Consider the following 18,168-nt stretch of genomic DNA (forward strand, 5'->3'; position numbering starts at 1 on the left):
AAAATGAAAACATCATTTAAGTTTAAACAGGTTGTAAATTAGTTTATGTTAAAACAGGAAGAGTTCCTTGCAGTTTTAATCTTGTTTAAATGGAAATTTAAACTTATTTTGGTACTGGAACAGATGACATCTACTAGATTACAGGCCAGCACAAACCAGATTATAACTGGGCAGATGTCTTAGCAATGAATCCTTGTAGAAGTGCATTTATTCTCTCTCCCACTCATGACTCTTGCCATATGTTATCTTGCATTATATAGTGCATTTTTCTGTGTGATGTTCTGTCTCCCCAGTGAAGTTTAAATTCTTAGAAAGACCTTTGGTTTTATTATTCTGTCTTCTTAGCACCTACACAATGCCTTGTTACCTAATAAAATGTGTTGATGGTAATTGTGCTTGGGTCTGTATCTGCCTACCCCCAACTTAGCACAGTGCATTGTGCATGCTGTGTGCCCAGCAGGTTTACTGAATTGAATTTAACTTAACTCAAAATTTATTTTTTACATCTTTTTCTAATTTCTTTCTTTTAGTTTTATACCCTGGGCTCAGCTTTATCCCCATGTCACCAATTTTGACTTCTTCTTTCCTTTGAGTCATTTTGTAAATTACAAGTACTGTTATGGGTTTTTACGTTGTATTTCACTGGTCTACCTGATTCCACTGTAAACATTAAGATTTAACCTAAATTTGTATAGTTTTGTAAAGGAAGTTCCCTGATTAGAGTACATTGCAACCTTCTCAGTATCTCCTTTATTTTATTAAATAAGGTTCTACCAAGGAATTATCTGAAGGAAAGGATGTAACAAAGTTGGAACTTTTCTGACCAGTTTTCATCCTCATGCTCACTGCTTTATACTAGGCAACCACAATGACAGAATTCTTTTTAAGAAAATTATACAGGAAACAAAAACAATATTTTGATCATACCCATGGTTACAGCATTTTCATTACACACATTTTTTTGCTCTTTCTTGTTTACTTTTTTATTTGTTGTTTTCATGCAGCCAATTGAACACATTAGTGTGGGTTCTGCACACACTGGAGCTGAAAATACTAAAAGTAGCTTTTATTCTTGTTTCCAAATGCATTTAGAAAGAGATTTTAAGGCATTTTATAAATATTAAGTTTTCAGGGTAATTGGGATTTCTGAAGTTTTCTGAAGTTTCAAAGGCCTGTACTTTGAAGAATTCAGCAGTGATAAAGTACCACTAAACAAGAGGTTATATAGAGATGTTTTTTCCCCAAACCTACCATGACTTATTTTATAAATATTCAGCATCCATGCAACAAATACTTATTGGCTACCTACTATATGCCAAGCACTGTGCTAGGTGATGGGACTACCGTAGCAGATAAGACAGTGTGATAAGCCCTGTGATATACAGCTAGAGGCAAGTACAAAGGACTTCATAAGAAGGAATCCTAATGGGGAACAACAGGAAGGCTTATCCAAGTATCTGAACTGAGACCTTGAGTGACAAGTAGTAGTTAATAAGACGCGAGTTTGTGCGCACGTGTGTCTCCGTGTGTCTCTCTATTTAAAATTTCCTTCCTTTTAATTAATTGATTAATTAATTAATCAATTAATTAATTAAGGCTGCATCAGGTCTTAGTTGCGACATGCGGGATCTTTCATTGCGGCGGGTGGGCTCTTTGTTGTGGCATGCGGGCTTCTCTCCAGTTGTGGCACGTGGGCTCCAGAGCATGTGGGCTCTGTAGTTGTGGTATGCAGGCTTAGTTGCCCTGCAGCATGTGGGATCTTAGTTCCCCAACCAGGGATTGAACCCACATCCTTTGCACTGGAAGGCAGATTCTTAACCACTGGACCACCAGGGAAGTCCCTCTTCCTGTCTTTTGAAGAAGAGGAGAAAGTGACATGGGGCCCTCAAAGGAAAGGGAGAAAGGAAAAAAGAAAGAATTCAGCCAGGTGACTCAGCTTCGCTGTGCACCTGAAGCTATTGCAACATAGTTAATCAGCTATACTCCAATATAAAATAAAAAGTTTAAAAAAAAACTAAGAAATACTGTCAGTACTTCATGCCTGATAATATCAAATATTTATATGAAATGGGCAAATACCTAGAAAAAAAATCTTACTTTAAAAAAAAAAACAGAATTCAGTACCAGGCAGATGCAAAGGCAGGCCTGGAATTAATGTAACATATTAGGTCACATATCATTTATATCTTTTTAGAACAATTTTCAGCTTTTTGTTAATAAGTAGTCATATCAAAATACAATCCAACCTTGTAAAATAGAAAATAAGATGATTTGCTTTTAATGAGTAAGAGTGGTGGACTCTTACTTATGCAGTTAACTTAGAAATGCCTTTTTAAAAATCTCTTACTTGCTTATACAAATAATAAATAAACATTAACTGTTCTTTGAAAAATTTTCAGACTCTGGCACTTCCCACATAATTCAGTTCTTCCCTTCTCTGTGTCAAGACATAATCACTATTAATATTTTGGTGAATATTTCTCTAAATGTCTTTTTTATATCATTAGTCATATTTAGTTATGGTGGCAGTAGAAGTAGTAACAGTACCAAAAAAAAAGGGTCAGCCTGTCCTCCTCATTTGCTACTTGAATTTTCATTTAATAATATATACTTTCACGTCAGTATATACATAGATCTTTTTGTTTAAGAGTTATAAAGTATTCCAGTGTATAAGTGTTCACAAATTATTTAACTGGTTTCTATTTGGTGAACATTTAGGTTGCTTGTTTTAAAACTTTGCTGGAGTGAGTATCTTTATGAACTCTGAGTAGAAAATAGTCTTATTTCAAAATTTTTCAGTAACCTACACCCTCATCCTTTGCACCTTTATCATCCTATTGTCATGTTGTTGCTGTTGCTAAAATAGAGGAATGTGTAAAATTAATCATTTTTCTACTTTATTTATAATCATGCTAATGATTTTTATAGATTTTAAATATTTATATGTCAACCATTATTTCATTAACAGATGAATTTAAAGGTCATTCTTTACTACAAGCAGCCAGAGAAGCAGACCTAGCAAAAGTTAAAAAAACACTTGCTTTGGAAATCATTAATTTCAAACAACCACAGTCTCATGAAACTGCACTGGTAAGGTCCTATTGTTAATCCATTCCTTGGGTCTGTAATAGTAGTGTAAATGCAAAATACGATTTTCATTTCAGAAACATTAAGGTAACTTTAGTATCTGAAGTGCCAGGAATTTGCATTTTAATATTGGTTGCATTGATTTTTAAATTTGGTTAGGGAGATAATTGCTTTCATGGATGAGAGAATAGACATTTGCTCAACCTTAATCTGAAAATTATTTTTACTTTTGTCTTTACCCAACCATATTATAGCAAGTGTACTTTTGTGGCCAGTGCTCTCATGAAATACAAGATGTGATTTTTCTCTATAGAATCTTCTTTTTCTTGTGGTTGCTAGAAAAATACTGTATTTGCTTTCTATCAACGATTAAATTATTTTCAAAGATACTTGCATCATCATTTTGAGCAATTGTAGTCAAAGAATTTTTACATTCATTATAGAAAAATGGTAAGGTTAGGAATTTTTTTGTTCCAGACTGTACAAATTTTTAAAACTATTCATGTTTTTTCTTCTAATGTACTTTGAGAAAGATTGTTCTATTTTCCTTATCATTGTCCACATTAAGTTTCAGGTATAGGGCTGGTTGGATTATACCTGAATTCAGAATTTAAGCATAAGAGTTACCAAACCAAAATAGGCCAACTGTATGTATGTATGTATACTCAGAATATGGCTCTCATGCTGGGGTTTAGATACATTCAAGCTACACAGCATTTCTTCCAGGAGACACTCAAAGCCACAGAATGAACCTGACCTGCTTTTTTAGAGTGTTCATTCTATTCATTAGTATGTAGTTTTCTTACTTTTTCAGTTTTAATACAAACATGAATATAAAATGAAGCCGAATATAAAAGTTGTATAAATAGAGGATAAAACAAAAAATTTCTGAGAATGCTCCTCCCTCTAAGCGCCTTCAAGTCTGTTACCTGTCCCTGGGCATATGGACTTTCTCTCCTGTAGTGCTGGGAGTACCTCTGGGAAAGAGCTTGAGAAATATTGATTTATGTGGCTGACAGCCTACTGAAGGATTGAGTAATTCAGTTATAGATTTCTGTAGCTTTGGAGAGGCAGCATTCTGATACCTTCAGGTAAATATATACTGGATAATTACTTATTGGCTAAAGGGAAAGAAACGAAGTCTCTTACTGCTCAGCTGAGAGCATAATTTCACCTTGGTTTAAAGGCTTATGTTTTATACTCCCAGTGTATTTAGGAGGAATTTGGATCATCTCCATAATGTTAAAATATATGTTTTGAGATAACAGTGTTCTAAATAGTCAGCGGGTGCTATTCCATTCAGCAATCTATTTTTGCATAGAAGTTTATTTTATTAACTTGGTTTTCTTTACTTTACAGCACTGTGCTGTGGCCTCCCTGCATCCCAAACGCAAACAAGTGACAGAATTGTTACTTAGAAAAGGAGCAAATGTTAATGAAAAAAATAAAGAGTAAGTGCAGTTGCAGAAGGAGTTGCTCAGTTCTTAAAGGGAAAGTGTGGTACGAGTTAGATTACCTTTTCCTTTCCTCCTCTCCATAGTTTCATGACGCCCCTGCACGTTGCAGCAGAAAGGGCCCACAATGATGTCATGGAAGTTCTCCATAAACATGGAGCAAAGGTAAGGCTCATGCCTGAGATAAGGTGGCAACCTTGGCATTGAGTAGCTAGCTGCACTTAAGACTATTCCTCTTCTCTCTGATTCTCCGGAAGAAATTAATCTTATAAAGGACTGTTAGCGTGTATTTGAGTTCATAGATTCTCCTTTAAAGCTGACTTAAATCTTGTTACTAATAGAGATAATTACCTGTGTTTTATATTGTACTTTACTATCATTCTTCTATAAAGCAATAAATGTGGCTATGGTCTTATCATTTGAAATACATTTCAACTTTACATTGTTTTACCTTAATACTGGAATTGATATATTTTGGTAGTCAGCATCAATTACGGTTTATCAGAAAGTAATTTATGTGAATGATAGGTAAAATATTGCTACCTATTTTAAAGAACATTTGTTCTTTCAAACTGGTAATGTAATAATTTTCTCAAATAACCGTAATATAAAGGAATAAAATTTTAATAACCATTTTTATTGGCATTGTCTGAGTGACATTTTCTGCAACTCCATGACTCCATAAATTGCTTGAGGAAAATTTGCTTGAAGGAAGCAAACTGGTTGTTTTTCAGAGGTACTTGAACTTGCAGATTTTTAAATCCTCAAGAGTGAATACTTTAAAGCAGGAGTCCCCAAAGTAGGGTGCAGGCACTCTATGGAACATACAAGATGAGCCATTGGGTGTAGGAAAAATATATTAGAATTTTGATTTATTAAAATAGTAATTTATTTACAAATGAAGAAGTTAAGATCTACAGTAAGTTCCCTCCATACAAACAAGTTCTGTTCCGAGAGCATGTTCATAAGTCTAATTTGTTCTTAAGTCCAACAAAGTTAGCCTAGGTACCCAACTAACACAATCGGCTGTATAGTGCTGTGCTGTAATAGGTTTATAATCCTTTTCACACAAGTAACACATAAAAAACAAACATAAAAAATAAAGAAAACATTTTTAATCTTACAGTACAGTACCTTGAAAAGTACAGTAGTACAGTACAACAGCTGGCGCTTCTTAGGTAGTACCAGCTACATCACCACTGCTTTTTATGCTTGCTTCCAGACATCCTGGGTTTGAAATAATGATACTGTACTACTGTACTCTATACAGTACTGTAAAGTATACAAAAGCGGAACCACTTGTAGAGGGTGCATTCATGTAAAAATGTATGCCAGACATGTGAACTAACTTACATGATTGGACATGGGAACGCACATTCTCATCTTTGAAAGTTTGCAACTTGAAGGTTTATATGTAGGGGACTTACTGTACTAATACTTCATACACAGATTGATGCTGGCACTCTCATTATGTCCATGTTTCAGCCTGCCTGAGTCATGTCAGAGCCCAAGGTGTTTTGTGAGGAAGAACACGAGTTGTGTGTGGGGGGACTGACCGTGATGCACTCACTCGTCTGCTCACTTTCAGCACTTTGTGACGCATTGCACTTTACATGAGTAGATTTATGGATATTATCCTAAATGGTAGAATCTTGATAAATACCATTGTTGAAAATCAGAGGGAATGACCATGACAATCTTATAGCATAAAAAGTTTATCTGGCTATTTTATGAATCAGGATTTTCAGATTGACATACTTAGTTGTTGTGCCTTTTTTTTTTTAAATGAAAATAAGGGAGTTCAAAATTTGCTGATAGTTCTATAGTGACAAATGACTATTACTTGTATTTAGGTACTTTTTTTTTTTAAAGAGAAACATAATCAGAACCTTAAAGGTGAAAGTTATATATTTTAGAGTGAATGAGAAAGTAACTGCTCTTTAAAAGGAACTTGAACAAGTGAAGAGGACATTTTGAAAATAGATTTTTAGAAAATATCCACTGTTTTGTGATTTTGTTGCCAAAAAGTGATGTATATTTATCACCCATCTGTCATATCTATATAATTTAAAAACTGGGCAACAGGATTTTCTAACCTGTCTTAAAGTTTTAGTTTTTTTAAATTTGTGTTCAGGTAGTTTTTGAACCTATTAAAAATATTTTAATGCAACACCTCATAATAAGTTTGCAAGAATCAAGAAAATACCATTTTACTAGCAGAATTCAGTTAAAACCTTAGCATACTTAGTAAATTACATTAAAAAATAAGCATTGTGATTTAGAAGGCTTTGCTAACAATGCACTTTTTCCAGTGGCACTACATATCTATGTGAAATCTTTTTAGCTAATCTAGCCAGTGGGACCAACTGTTGAAAATGAACTTAGAATCAGACCCTCAAATCTACAACATAATTTTTATAAGATTTTTTAAAGTTTCTTTTAATTGAGCCAAATGATATTTTGTACAACTAATAATTTAATTTTTTTTAAATTTTTAATTGTTTCACCTCTTTCCTATCCTTTGTAATTTTTTGTATAAATTTTATATATATTTATTATGTATTAGTTTAGCCCTGCTTGGTTACAATTTACAAATGTACGTAAATGTATATTGAGACAGTTCTTAAAACATTTTTTTACTCCTAAGGTGCATGATCCAAAAAAATTTGTATATCCTTGCTTTAAAAGGACGGTTGATGTTTTTAATTAAACAGTCAGGATGAGCTGGAATGAAAAGAACAAGAGTTCTACAGATTTATTGCCTATTTTCAGGGTACAACTACTGCACTGTTACATAAATAATGTCTTGTTGTTCTATCAAACAAAATAATAAGCTAAGTAGGCTTTCTGCTACACTTAAGAGCATGGTATGTTTATCATTTACCTATTTTTAAAAATATCTTATGGCATTTATAATGTTCTTGAATAACCATGAATAATGCCCTTCATTTTGGGAAAGTATCTCTCTGTTGTCTCCCACGAGTCATTTTATTTCCTGAAGGTTCAATGAGAAATAACATTATTTTATATAACCTGTCCTAGTCAGCATCACTCTAGGTCTGTGGTTCTAAATCTTTTCTCTGCCCTTCATGTTCACAGTGCATTCTCATCAGTAACGTCACAGTTCATCAGTGGGTCATGTATAATTTTAACCGCCCTGCTAGTGATGTAGAATGCCTTTTAGACTAGTATATCTTCCCTAGTCCTTCCACTTCAGTTCAACAAAATTGAGAACTCCTGCGACGCTTTACATGGAAAAAAGAGTCATATTTAATCAGGGTTAGGAACCAATAGATACAAATTTCCATCCTCCCCTTCACTCATTTCCTGGTCCCAAGGCAGACTGCTATCCCTCAGGGCTAGTTTATCTGGTGACTAATGCATTAGTAAAAGCTCGCCATAGAGACCCAACTTAGCTACTGTTGGCCCCTAATGTTTGCTTGCCTAGTGTTCTTTCTGGGGAACTTGTGGTTTCAATTTGATTTTTGAACGACTCATTGTTTCCATTTGATTCTAAAAGCACCTTCTGAACAAGCAGCCCCGCTCCTGAATTAGGATTCAGCCCTCTTAGTCTGCTTCTCCCATTCTGCTGTCTTCCCCTCCTCATGATGAACCTAGTTCTTAAGCTAAGACTACTACTAAGTCAGAAAAGGCAGAGAATTTGGTAGGGAGATCTAACGCCATTAACTAACTTTGTCTTACTTAGACAAATAGAACTTAGTAATATTTATATAAGCCAAAGCATTCTTTTGTGTAAAACTTGGTAATAAATACAAAGTTCAGGTTCACTCTGCAAGTTAAGCATATTGTGTATGTAACATAGACAGATATAGTTTTTCAGTTTAGAATCTTCCACTTTCTAGTTTTATGACCGTGAACTTAATTTCTCTGAACCTCAGTTGACTCATTGGTGATATGTGGGTATTAATACCTCCCCTACAAGGGTGTTTTGTTTGTGTGTTTGTTTTGGTTTTTTTGGTAAAAATTGAATGAGCTTATATATATATGTATGTTGTATAGTACCTGGCACACAAACAATACTTTGATTGCTAGTAAGTATGAGCATTGTATTTTTTTCTATATTTGTCTTTTCAAACTTATATACTATATATTTCCCTTAATTATCTACATTTTATTTAAGACATGTATATAATCCCTTTATAATTTGTTTTGATCCACTAGCTCAACATTGAGTTGTAAAATGATAAAGATTGTGTGCTGGATACCATGGGAAATAGTTTGGAAGTTAAAGCAGTTACCAAACTTGAAGCTAATCCTGAACCAATTTAGTGGCATCAGTAATGAAAAAGGAAGAGAAAGATGAAAGCCATTTGGAAAGACTAATTGGGTGCTGGAATAGACTTAGAAAATGGTGGTAGTTGGAAATGAATTGAGTGCTGGAATAAACTTAGAAAGTGGTGGTACAATTAAGGAAGTAAGAAAGCTAGAAAGAAATACTGGTGTCCTATGTCTTGGTAATGATTTTGTACTTGGAGTTCATATGATAGAGGGACACTAAATAAAACTAGTGGTTGGAAATATAGCACTAGAGTATGAAAGAGAGCTTAGGATTAGAAAGATCTATTGGGAAGCCATTGACATAGTGATCATACATTGTGGGAATGAGGAAGGTTCCTGGTAGAGAATATGGAGGGATGAGTTGAGAGTCAAGGAATAACCTTTGAGGATTACTCATGTTTGTGGAACAGTAGTGGGAAGAGGAAACTGAAAGGCTTATCATGGTGTCTACTGAGTGCAACGGAGTGTGAAGAAGGAACAGGTGATTAGTGCTGCAGAGAGAAACCAAGGTAGAGGATCCATTTAATTTGGCAATTTTCACATAAGGGCCTTGGTAGCTTTTGAAGGAGGTGTTCCAAAGATAGAGAGGTAGAAAATTGTATTAGTTAGGGTCTTGGCAATAAATAGCACACTCAAAGTGGGTAATTTGAGGAAAGTCTAATAAAGGAGTCATATACAAAGGTGTGGGCAAGGTTTAGGAAATCAACAAGGGATGAGGTAGTACCAGGAACAAATGGGAGCTATCATCATCCTGGGCCTGAAGGGGCAAGGAACAGGGGAGCTGCATAGAGCAGGCCACCCGACAGCATCTGTAGCCTTTGATAAAGGCTATATCTAATCCATACTCCTCACTCTTCTCCTTCCCACCAGTCCCCTTGTCATTACTTCCTACTGGCCAAATACAGCGAAAAGTTAAAGACCAAAAGAGCCCATTGATGTGATCCATACACGTGATTTTCCCAGGACACAGAGCAGGGTGGAGGGTGGATATGGGTCCAGGGAGGCAAGCAGGCAATATTTAGCAAAAGGACAGAAAACAAATGACTCTTAAGGAAAGGATAGTTATAAGAACATGGGGTTATTAACCAACTTATTTGAGAAATCCACTTTTATAGGAGTAAACTTCTGTATCTTAAAAAATTAATAATTATCTCTACCAACCCCTGCTTCACAAGATTACTGTAAAGCCTAAATGGGAAAGACATGAGATTTTATCCCTTTTTCTTTATTATTGTTAATGTACCCTGGCATTCTGCATTCTGTTGCTACTGCCTTGTTTGCTATCATTATTAAGTACAACCTAAGCCCCAATTGCATACGGTATTATTAATACTGCAGGTACAAAAGGTTTAGTTCAGAAGTGCTTTTTTTCATACATGAAAGCACTGCTATTTTGTCATTAGTGAGCATCTGTTAAATGTGTGAAACATGAAAACTTTTTTTTGATGTTCGTATGTCTTAATTTGACAGCTTTATTTATAATGTATGTAAGGAGAAGTTGTGTCAATAGTCATTGGCATTTAATGGGCTTATTTCTCATATTAAGAGTGATCAAGAGCTAAATACAGAAATGTCACACAACAATTGATGATGAATTACCAAATGACTGATGTGGACAGTGATAGCTGAAGTTTAAGCGAGAGATGAACTCAGCCTCATAGTTAGCTGTTGAGACTAGGCTGTTCACACTGATTTTTGAAAGAGTCCCCTTAACCATTTCCTTATGGTCTGCTTGCTGGTTTCCAAAACTGTTTTTGGCATTTTTTAATCATAATTTTATGTCCTATACATTTCAGGCCACATACCATTGTGGTTTTATATCATTTTATCAAATTATCCTCTTTAGGAAAGTCATTCTTACTATTCAAATAGAAATAAAGATACATACCTCAGCTTGTTATCTCCAGAGACAAAAAAAAAGAATGTTTGTCTTTAAAACTGCCAGACATCTGTTATTCTTCTCACACCTTCTGAATTTGTATCTTAAGCCAGTTCTAACCATTAATTACCACAATTGAGGTGTAACACATTAAGTATAACATTTTTCTTATTTGAGGCAGTTTCTGTACTTTAGAGAAAATAGATCTCTTTAGTGCTGAATGCTAAGCGTCTTTGAAGACATCCTCTGTCATATCCTTGTGGTGGAGATTGGGATAGAGGAAAATAAAGCTGTGTCTTAAAAAAGACTTCATCAGTCCCAGCATTCCTGAATTTCTTCAGTAAGTGTGCTGGTAATTCCAAATAATACATATATATTAAGAATTAAAGTTGTATCTATTTAAAATATGAAGAATAAATTAATGCTGCTGTATATAAAATCAATCTGTCAAATAAATTTTTTAGGTTGAAAACAAAACTCATGGACAGCAATACATATATATAGCTGTATAACTTGAAAGTTCCTAGAAGATTCCTTGTGAGCGGCAATGTCATTTATTTGTTTAGCTCAGTTTGAATGACCATTTAGGCACTTAATTATATGTATAATACTAGACTGTATATTTGTTTTGTCTCTCTGTTTTTTTAAGAGTTTGACTCGTATATAAAGAATATTTTGAATGTTGTTGAGCCTAAGTTTTTTGCCTGAGTGAAGAATTATCACAGTGTGAGTCACAGTCATCAAAGCCAAGAGGACAAAGAACAGTGTTGTGTCAGAGATATTCTAGCTTCTGGACTATATTCTGTACTTGAGTTGGCCCTTTTTTTTCAGTGTTTCCAGCATTGATTTTATGGATGACCTGCACAGGTCATTTAATCTTTTCCTGTTATTTCTCCACCAATAGAGTAAATTACTGTCATTTACCATTTATGTAACTTACAGAATGGTGGAGATTAGAGTAATAAATCCAAACTTAGGAGAACTCCCTTTAAACAATGAGAGTTCCCTACAATTCTCTGGGATCACAACAAAGTAAAATTACACTGGCTCCAATATATCACCCTTCTTCACTGTGAAACTGAACTAGAGCAGCAACACAAATCCTGCCAGGTGACTCACTTAAAAAATCGGGGGATGGGGATTGATCTCTAGGCATATCATATAGTTACTGCTGCCCTCCAGGAATAAATTTATCACACACATTTTGTACTTCTGTGCCTTGAACCACTTCAGAATATTTGGAGGAAAAAATTAGATTGCCCACTTTATAGAGAACCCTGATTCTAACCCATGACTGACTGATAAACAAATAAAGGTAGAACCTTAAGAGTGTTGCTCAAGTTAGATGTGAGAGGGAGTTAGGGACCTTGATTTTTCTTTTTTCAATTTTGAGTCAATTTAAAGATCTGTAATGACTCAAGCAGAGAGTCGATTTCCCATCAAGTAATCATTTTTCAGTAAATGTGTTCTTAAAAGTTCACGTAGTAAATATTTTAGGCTTTGTGGGCCAAGAGACAAAATAGAGGATTTTATGGAGGTACTTATATAGCCATTTAAAATGTAACCATTTAAAAATGTGAAAACCATTCTTAGCTTGCAGGCCACACAAAACCAGTAGGTGGGAGCTGGCCCGCAGATCAAAGCTTACCAGGTCCTTCCGTAGAGCTCTGTTTTGTTCAGATAGAGGAGCCTGAGGGTCTGAGACAGCTCTGGTGACCTCATCCCGTCCCTGTTAGTCCCTGGTAAAGGCCTGGGCCCACAAACCGTCTCTGGCCCCAACCATAAGGGAAGGTTCGCTGAGAAAGCTTTCTCCTCTTTTAAAATAGATGTCGGCAACTTCCCTTTGGGCCTTGGGTAAAACTGCCTGGCACTGGTGGAGCGCGGCTGCTGCAGTCCTCTTATGACTTGAGACGGGCAAGCCCGGAGCCCTGAGACCAGGGAATTGGAGACATTTCTGACATTTGCTTCTAGAGAGGAAGAATTCTTCTTCACAGAAACCTTTATAGAATATCTGTTTAGTATTTCCCTATTATTGATTGTCGTTCTTTCTAAGTGGGTTGTACAGAGTCTCACCAAATTTTTCTAGTTTCTTCTTTTTATTAAGATTTTTTTTTGATGTGGACCATTCTTTAAAAGTCTTTATTGAATTTGTTACACGATTGCTTCTGTTCTATGTTTTGGTTTTTTGGCCACGAGGCATGTGGGATCTTAGCACCCTGCACCCCCTGCATTGGAAGGCAAAGTCTTAACCGCTGGACCCCCAGGGAAGTCCCTCTAGTTTCTTTATTCTACTTATTTCCATGGAATGAGTGCTTCTATTACATTATTTGCTGATACTTTTCTATGACTTCTTGTAGTGCTTCAGCCTTGTTGTCTGATGAAGCACTCCATGGATATTCTTTTGTTGCTATGAAACTATTTAGAATTTGAGGGAAGAATTATTTCATAAGGAAAAATATATACATTCACTAAAGCAAAGAATTTTGTGTTACACTGGTCTCTCTTGTACTTTAGGGTAGAGGGAAGAGTTACATTTAAGGTTAAGTCATAGTCTCTGCTTTTAAGTAGCTTACAGTTTATATGTAGCATCTAATATTAGCAAGTGCTTAGTAAATGGTAGTTGCATCCCTTCCTTATATTAGTGAGTGGTGATTTTTGCTCAGTATTTCACTCCATGAGTGCATGTCCCAGAATGAGTAAGAGGTAGAAGAAGTGAATCTGCAGTGTTCTATATTGTGCTCAGTTCCACCATGCATATTAATAGAGAGAACTGCTTCTTACACATAGTGTGTTGTTAACGTTTAAAAGTACTGTCTGTACTTTTATCTGGTGTTCAGTTGATCTGCTTAGACACTGGAAGTGAAACTGGCTGGTGTTGGATTTACTGAGAAACTTTACATCTGTCTCTACCGTCGCATTGCTAAGGTATCTGCAAGGATAATCTTGACCAAAGGCAAATTTTACCTTTCATGATGACTTTAGAAACTAACACCTTCAGAAAATGGGGCTGCAGGGTAATCTAATAAAGCTGGAGCATAGCAGGCCTATCAGATGGTGAAGAAAAAATATAGTGGAAAGAGAGGTGGGAGAGGTGGTGTAAACGTAAATTACAGATGGTCTTTAATGACACGCTGAGGGATTCAAGTTTATGTGAAAGCGCTGAAGAGTCACTGAGTTTGGGCTGAGGAATAACTTCGTAAGATCTGTATTTCAGAGTAGTAGTTCTGAAACCATGTTCCCATGATTTAATGAGCTGGATTATGGATTTCCATCACTATAATTGAATAATTTAGTGGGTGTTTTATCCAATTTCCAGAAAAATGTTAATGATTAGAATGTTCTTAAAGTTTTTCTCCTGTGATGAGGCCATAACAGAAATATTCACAGAAAAATTCAAGAAGTTTAGTTTGACCACTTGTGTTTTCCGTTAATACATGCTAATGGCTGTGCTTTTATGTTGTTTATGTATAAACAGTCATTTTTCTGCTGGTAAATGTAATATAAATTTGTCAGCATTTCATGGTGAATCTTGTGAACACCATTAAGAATTTATTGACTCTCTCTTGTGAGAACACCAGAATCACAACTAGCTGCTGGACAGTCATCGACAGGAAGACACTGGAACTCACCAAAAAAGATAGCCCAAATACAAAGAGAAAGGAGAAGCCGAAGCCACAATGAGACGGTAGGAGGGGCACAATCACAGTAAAATCAAATCCCGTAACTGCTGGGTGGGTGACTCACAGACTGGAAAACACTTATACCACAGAAGTCCACCCACTGTAGTGAAGGTTCTGAGCCCCACGTCCGGCTTCCCAACCTGGGGGTCTGGCAAGAGAAGGAGGAATTCCTAGAGAATCAGAATTGGAAGGCTAGTGGGATTTGATTGCAGGACTTCAACAGGACTGGGGAGAACAGAGACTCCACTCTTGGAGGGAACACACAAAGTAGTGTGTGCATCAGGACCCAGGAGGAAGGAGCAGTGACCCCAGGGGAGACTGAACCAGACCTGCTAGTGTTGGAGGGTCTCCCGCAGAGGCGGGGGGTGGCTGTGGCTCAAGGACACTGGCAGCAGAGGTTCTGGGAAGTACTCCTTGACAGGAGCTCTCCCAGAGTCCACCCACCATTAGCCCCACCAAAGAGCCCAGGTAGGCTTCAGTGTTGGGTTTCCTCAGGTCAAACAACCAACAGAGAGGGAAACCCAGCCCCACCCATCAGCAGTCAAGGGGATTAAAGTTTTACTGAGCTCTGCCCACCAGAGCAACAGTCAGCTCTACCCACCACCAGTCCCTCCCATCAGGAAACTTTCACAAGCTTCTTAGATGGCCTCATCCAGCAGAGGGCAACAGGAGAAGCAAGAAGCACTACAATCCTGCAGCCTGTGGAACAAAAACCACATTCACAGAAAGACAAGATGAAAAGGCAGAGGGCTATGTACCAGATGAAGGAACAAGATAAAACCCCAGAAAAACAACTAAATGAAGTGGAGATGGGCAACCTTCCAGAAAAAGAATTCAGAATAATGATAGTGAAGATGATCCAGGACCTTGGAAAAAGAATGGAGGCAAAGATCAAGAAGATGCAAGAAATGTTTAACAAAGACCTAGAAGAACTAAAGAACAAACAAACAGAGATGAACAATACAATAACTGAAATGAAAACTACACTAGAAGGAATCAATAGCAGAAGAACGGATAAATAACCTGGAAGACAGAATGGTGGAATTCACTGCCATGGAACAGAATAAAGAAAAAAGAATGTAAAGAAATGATAACAGCCTAAGAGACCTCTGAGGCAACATTAAACGCAACAACATTCACATTACAGGGGTCCCAGAAGGAGAAGAGAGAGAGAAAGGACCACAGAAAATATTTGAAGAGATTATAGTTGAAAACTTCCCTAACATGGGAAAGGAAATAGCCACCCAATTCCAGGAAGCGCGGGGAGTCCCATACAGGATAAACCCAAGTAGAAACACGCCAAGACACATAGTAATCAAATTGGCAAAAATTAAAGACAAAATATTGAAAGCAGCAAGGGAAAAATGACAAATAACATACAAGGGAACTCCCATAAGGTTAACAGCTGATTTCTCAGCAGAAACTCTACAAGCCAGAAGAGAGTGGCATGATATACTTAAAGTGATGAAAGGGAAGAACCTACAACCAAGATTACTCTACCTGGCAAGGATCTCATTCACATTTGACAGAGAAATCGAAAGCTTTACAGACAAGCAAAAGCTAAGAGAATTCAGCATCACCAAACCAGCTCTACAACAAATGCCAAAGGAACTTCTCTACTGGGAAACACAAGAGAAGAAAAGGACCTACAAAAACAAACCCAAAACAATTAAGAATATGGTCATAGGAACACACATATTGATAATTACCTTAAACGTGAGTGGATTAAATGCTCCAACCAAAACACACAGGCTTGCTGAGTGGATACGAAAACAAGACCCATATATATGCTATCTACAAGAGACCCACTTCAGACCTTGGGACACATACAGACTGAAAGTGAGGGGATGGAAAAAGATACTCCATGCAAATGGAAATCAAAAGAAAGCTGGAGTAACAATACTCATATCTGATAAAATAGACTTTAAAATAAAGAATGTTACAAGAGACAAGGAAGGACACTACATAATGATCAAGGGATCAATCCAAGAAGAAGATATAACAATTATAAATATATATGCACCCAACATAGGAGCACCTCAATACATAAGGCAACTGCTAACAGCTCTAAAAGAGGAAATCAACAGTAACACAGTAATAGTGGGGGACTTTAACACCTCACTTAAACCAATGGACAGATCATCCAAAATGAAAATAAATAAGGAAACAGAAGCTTTAAATGACACAATAGACGAGATAGATTTAATTGATATTTATATGACATTCCATCCAAAAACAGCAGATTACACTTTCTTAAATGGGCATGGAACATTCTCCAGGATAGATTACATCTTGGGTAACAAATCAAGCCTCAGTAAATTTAAGAAAATTGAAATCATATCAAGCATCTTTTCTGACCACAAAGCTATGAGATTAGAAATGAATTACAGGGAAAAGAACGTAAAAAACACAAACACATGGAGGCTAAACAATACATTACTAAATAACCAAGAGATCACTGGAGAACTCAAAGAGGAAATCACAAAATACCTGGAGACAAATGACAATGAAAACACAATGATCCAAAACCTATGGGATGCAGCAAAAGCAGTTCTAAGAGGGAAGTTTATAGCTATACAAGCCTACCTCAAAAAACAAGAAAAATCTCAAATAAACAATCTAACCTTACACCTAAAGGAACTAGAGAAAGAAGAACAAACAAAACCCAAAGTTAGCAGAAGGAAAGAAATCAAAAAGATCAGAGCAGAAATAAATGAAATAGAAACAAAGAAAACAATAGCAAAGATCAATAAAACTAAAAGCTGGTTCTTGGAGAAGATAAAATTGATAACCCATTAGCCAGACTCATCAAGAAAAAGAGGGAGAGGACTCAAATCAATAAAATTAGAAATGAAAAAGGAGAAGTTACAACAGACACCGCAGAAATACAAAGCATCCTAAGAGACTACTACAAGCAACTCTATGCCAATAAATTGGACAAGCTGGAAGAAATGGACAAATTCTTAGAAAGGTATAACCTTCCAAGACTGAGCCAGGAAGAAACAGAAAATATGAACAGACAACAGACCAATCACAAGTAATGAAATTGACACTGATTAAAAATCTTCCAACAAACAAAAGTCCAGGACCAGATGGCTTCACAGGTGAATTCTATCAAACATTTAGAGAAGAGCTAACACCCATCCTTCTCAAACTCTTCCAAACAATTGCAGAGGAAGGAACACTCCCAAACTCATTCTATGAGGCCACCATTACCCTGATATCAAAACCAGACAAAGATACTACAAAAAAAGAAAATTACAGACCAATATCACTGATGAATATAGATGCAAAAATCCTCAACAAAATACTAGCAAACAGAACCCAACAACACGTTAAAAGGATCATACACCATGATCAAGTGGGATTTGTCCCAGAGATGCAAGAATTCTTCAGTATATGCAAATCAATCAGTGTGATACACCATATTAACAAATTGAATAAGAAAAACCATATGATCATCTCAGTAGATGCAGAAAAAGATTTTGACAAAATTCAACACCGATTTATGATAAAAACTCTCCAGAAAGTGGGCATAGAGGGAACCTACCTCAACGTAATAAAGACCATATATGACAAACCCACAGGAGACATCATTCTCAGTGGTGAAAAACTGAAAGCATTTCCTCTAAGATCAGGAACAAGACAAGGATGTCCACTCTCACCACTATTATTCAACATAGTTTTGGAAGTCCTAGCCATCAGAGAAGAAAATCAAGAAAAGAAGTAAAAGGAATACATTTTGGAAAGGAAGAAGTAAATTTGTCAC

At 36.2% G+C, this 18,168-nt stretch overlaps 1 protein-coding gene across 1 annotated transcript in view; it reads left to right on the forward strand.

Annotated features, from left to right (window-relative positions):
- Positions 1-18,168, forward strand: part of TNKS (tankyrase) — a 181,380-nt gene that overhangs the window by 111,832 nt on the left and 51,380 nt on the right. Inside the window, exons 9-11 of the mRNA XM_060085705.1 lie at positions 2,969-3,090; positions 4,447-4,538; positions 4,628-4,706. Of these exons, the coding sequence (XP_059941688.1) occupies positions 2,969-3,090; positions 4,447-4,538; positions 4,628-4,706 (293 nt within the window). The remainder of the gene's footprint in view (positions 1-2,968; positions 3,091-4,446; positions 4,539-4,627; positions 4,707-18,168) is intronic.

Source organism: Mesoplodon densirostris, chromosome 20 (assembly GCF_025265405.1).
Source record: "Mesoplodon densirostris isolate mMesDen1 chromosome 20, mMesDen1 primary haplotype, whole genome shotgun sequence".
Classification (NCBI taxonomy): Eukaryota; Metazoa; Chordata; class Mammalia; order Artiodactyla; family Ziphiidae; genus Mesoplodon; species Mesoplodon densirostris.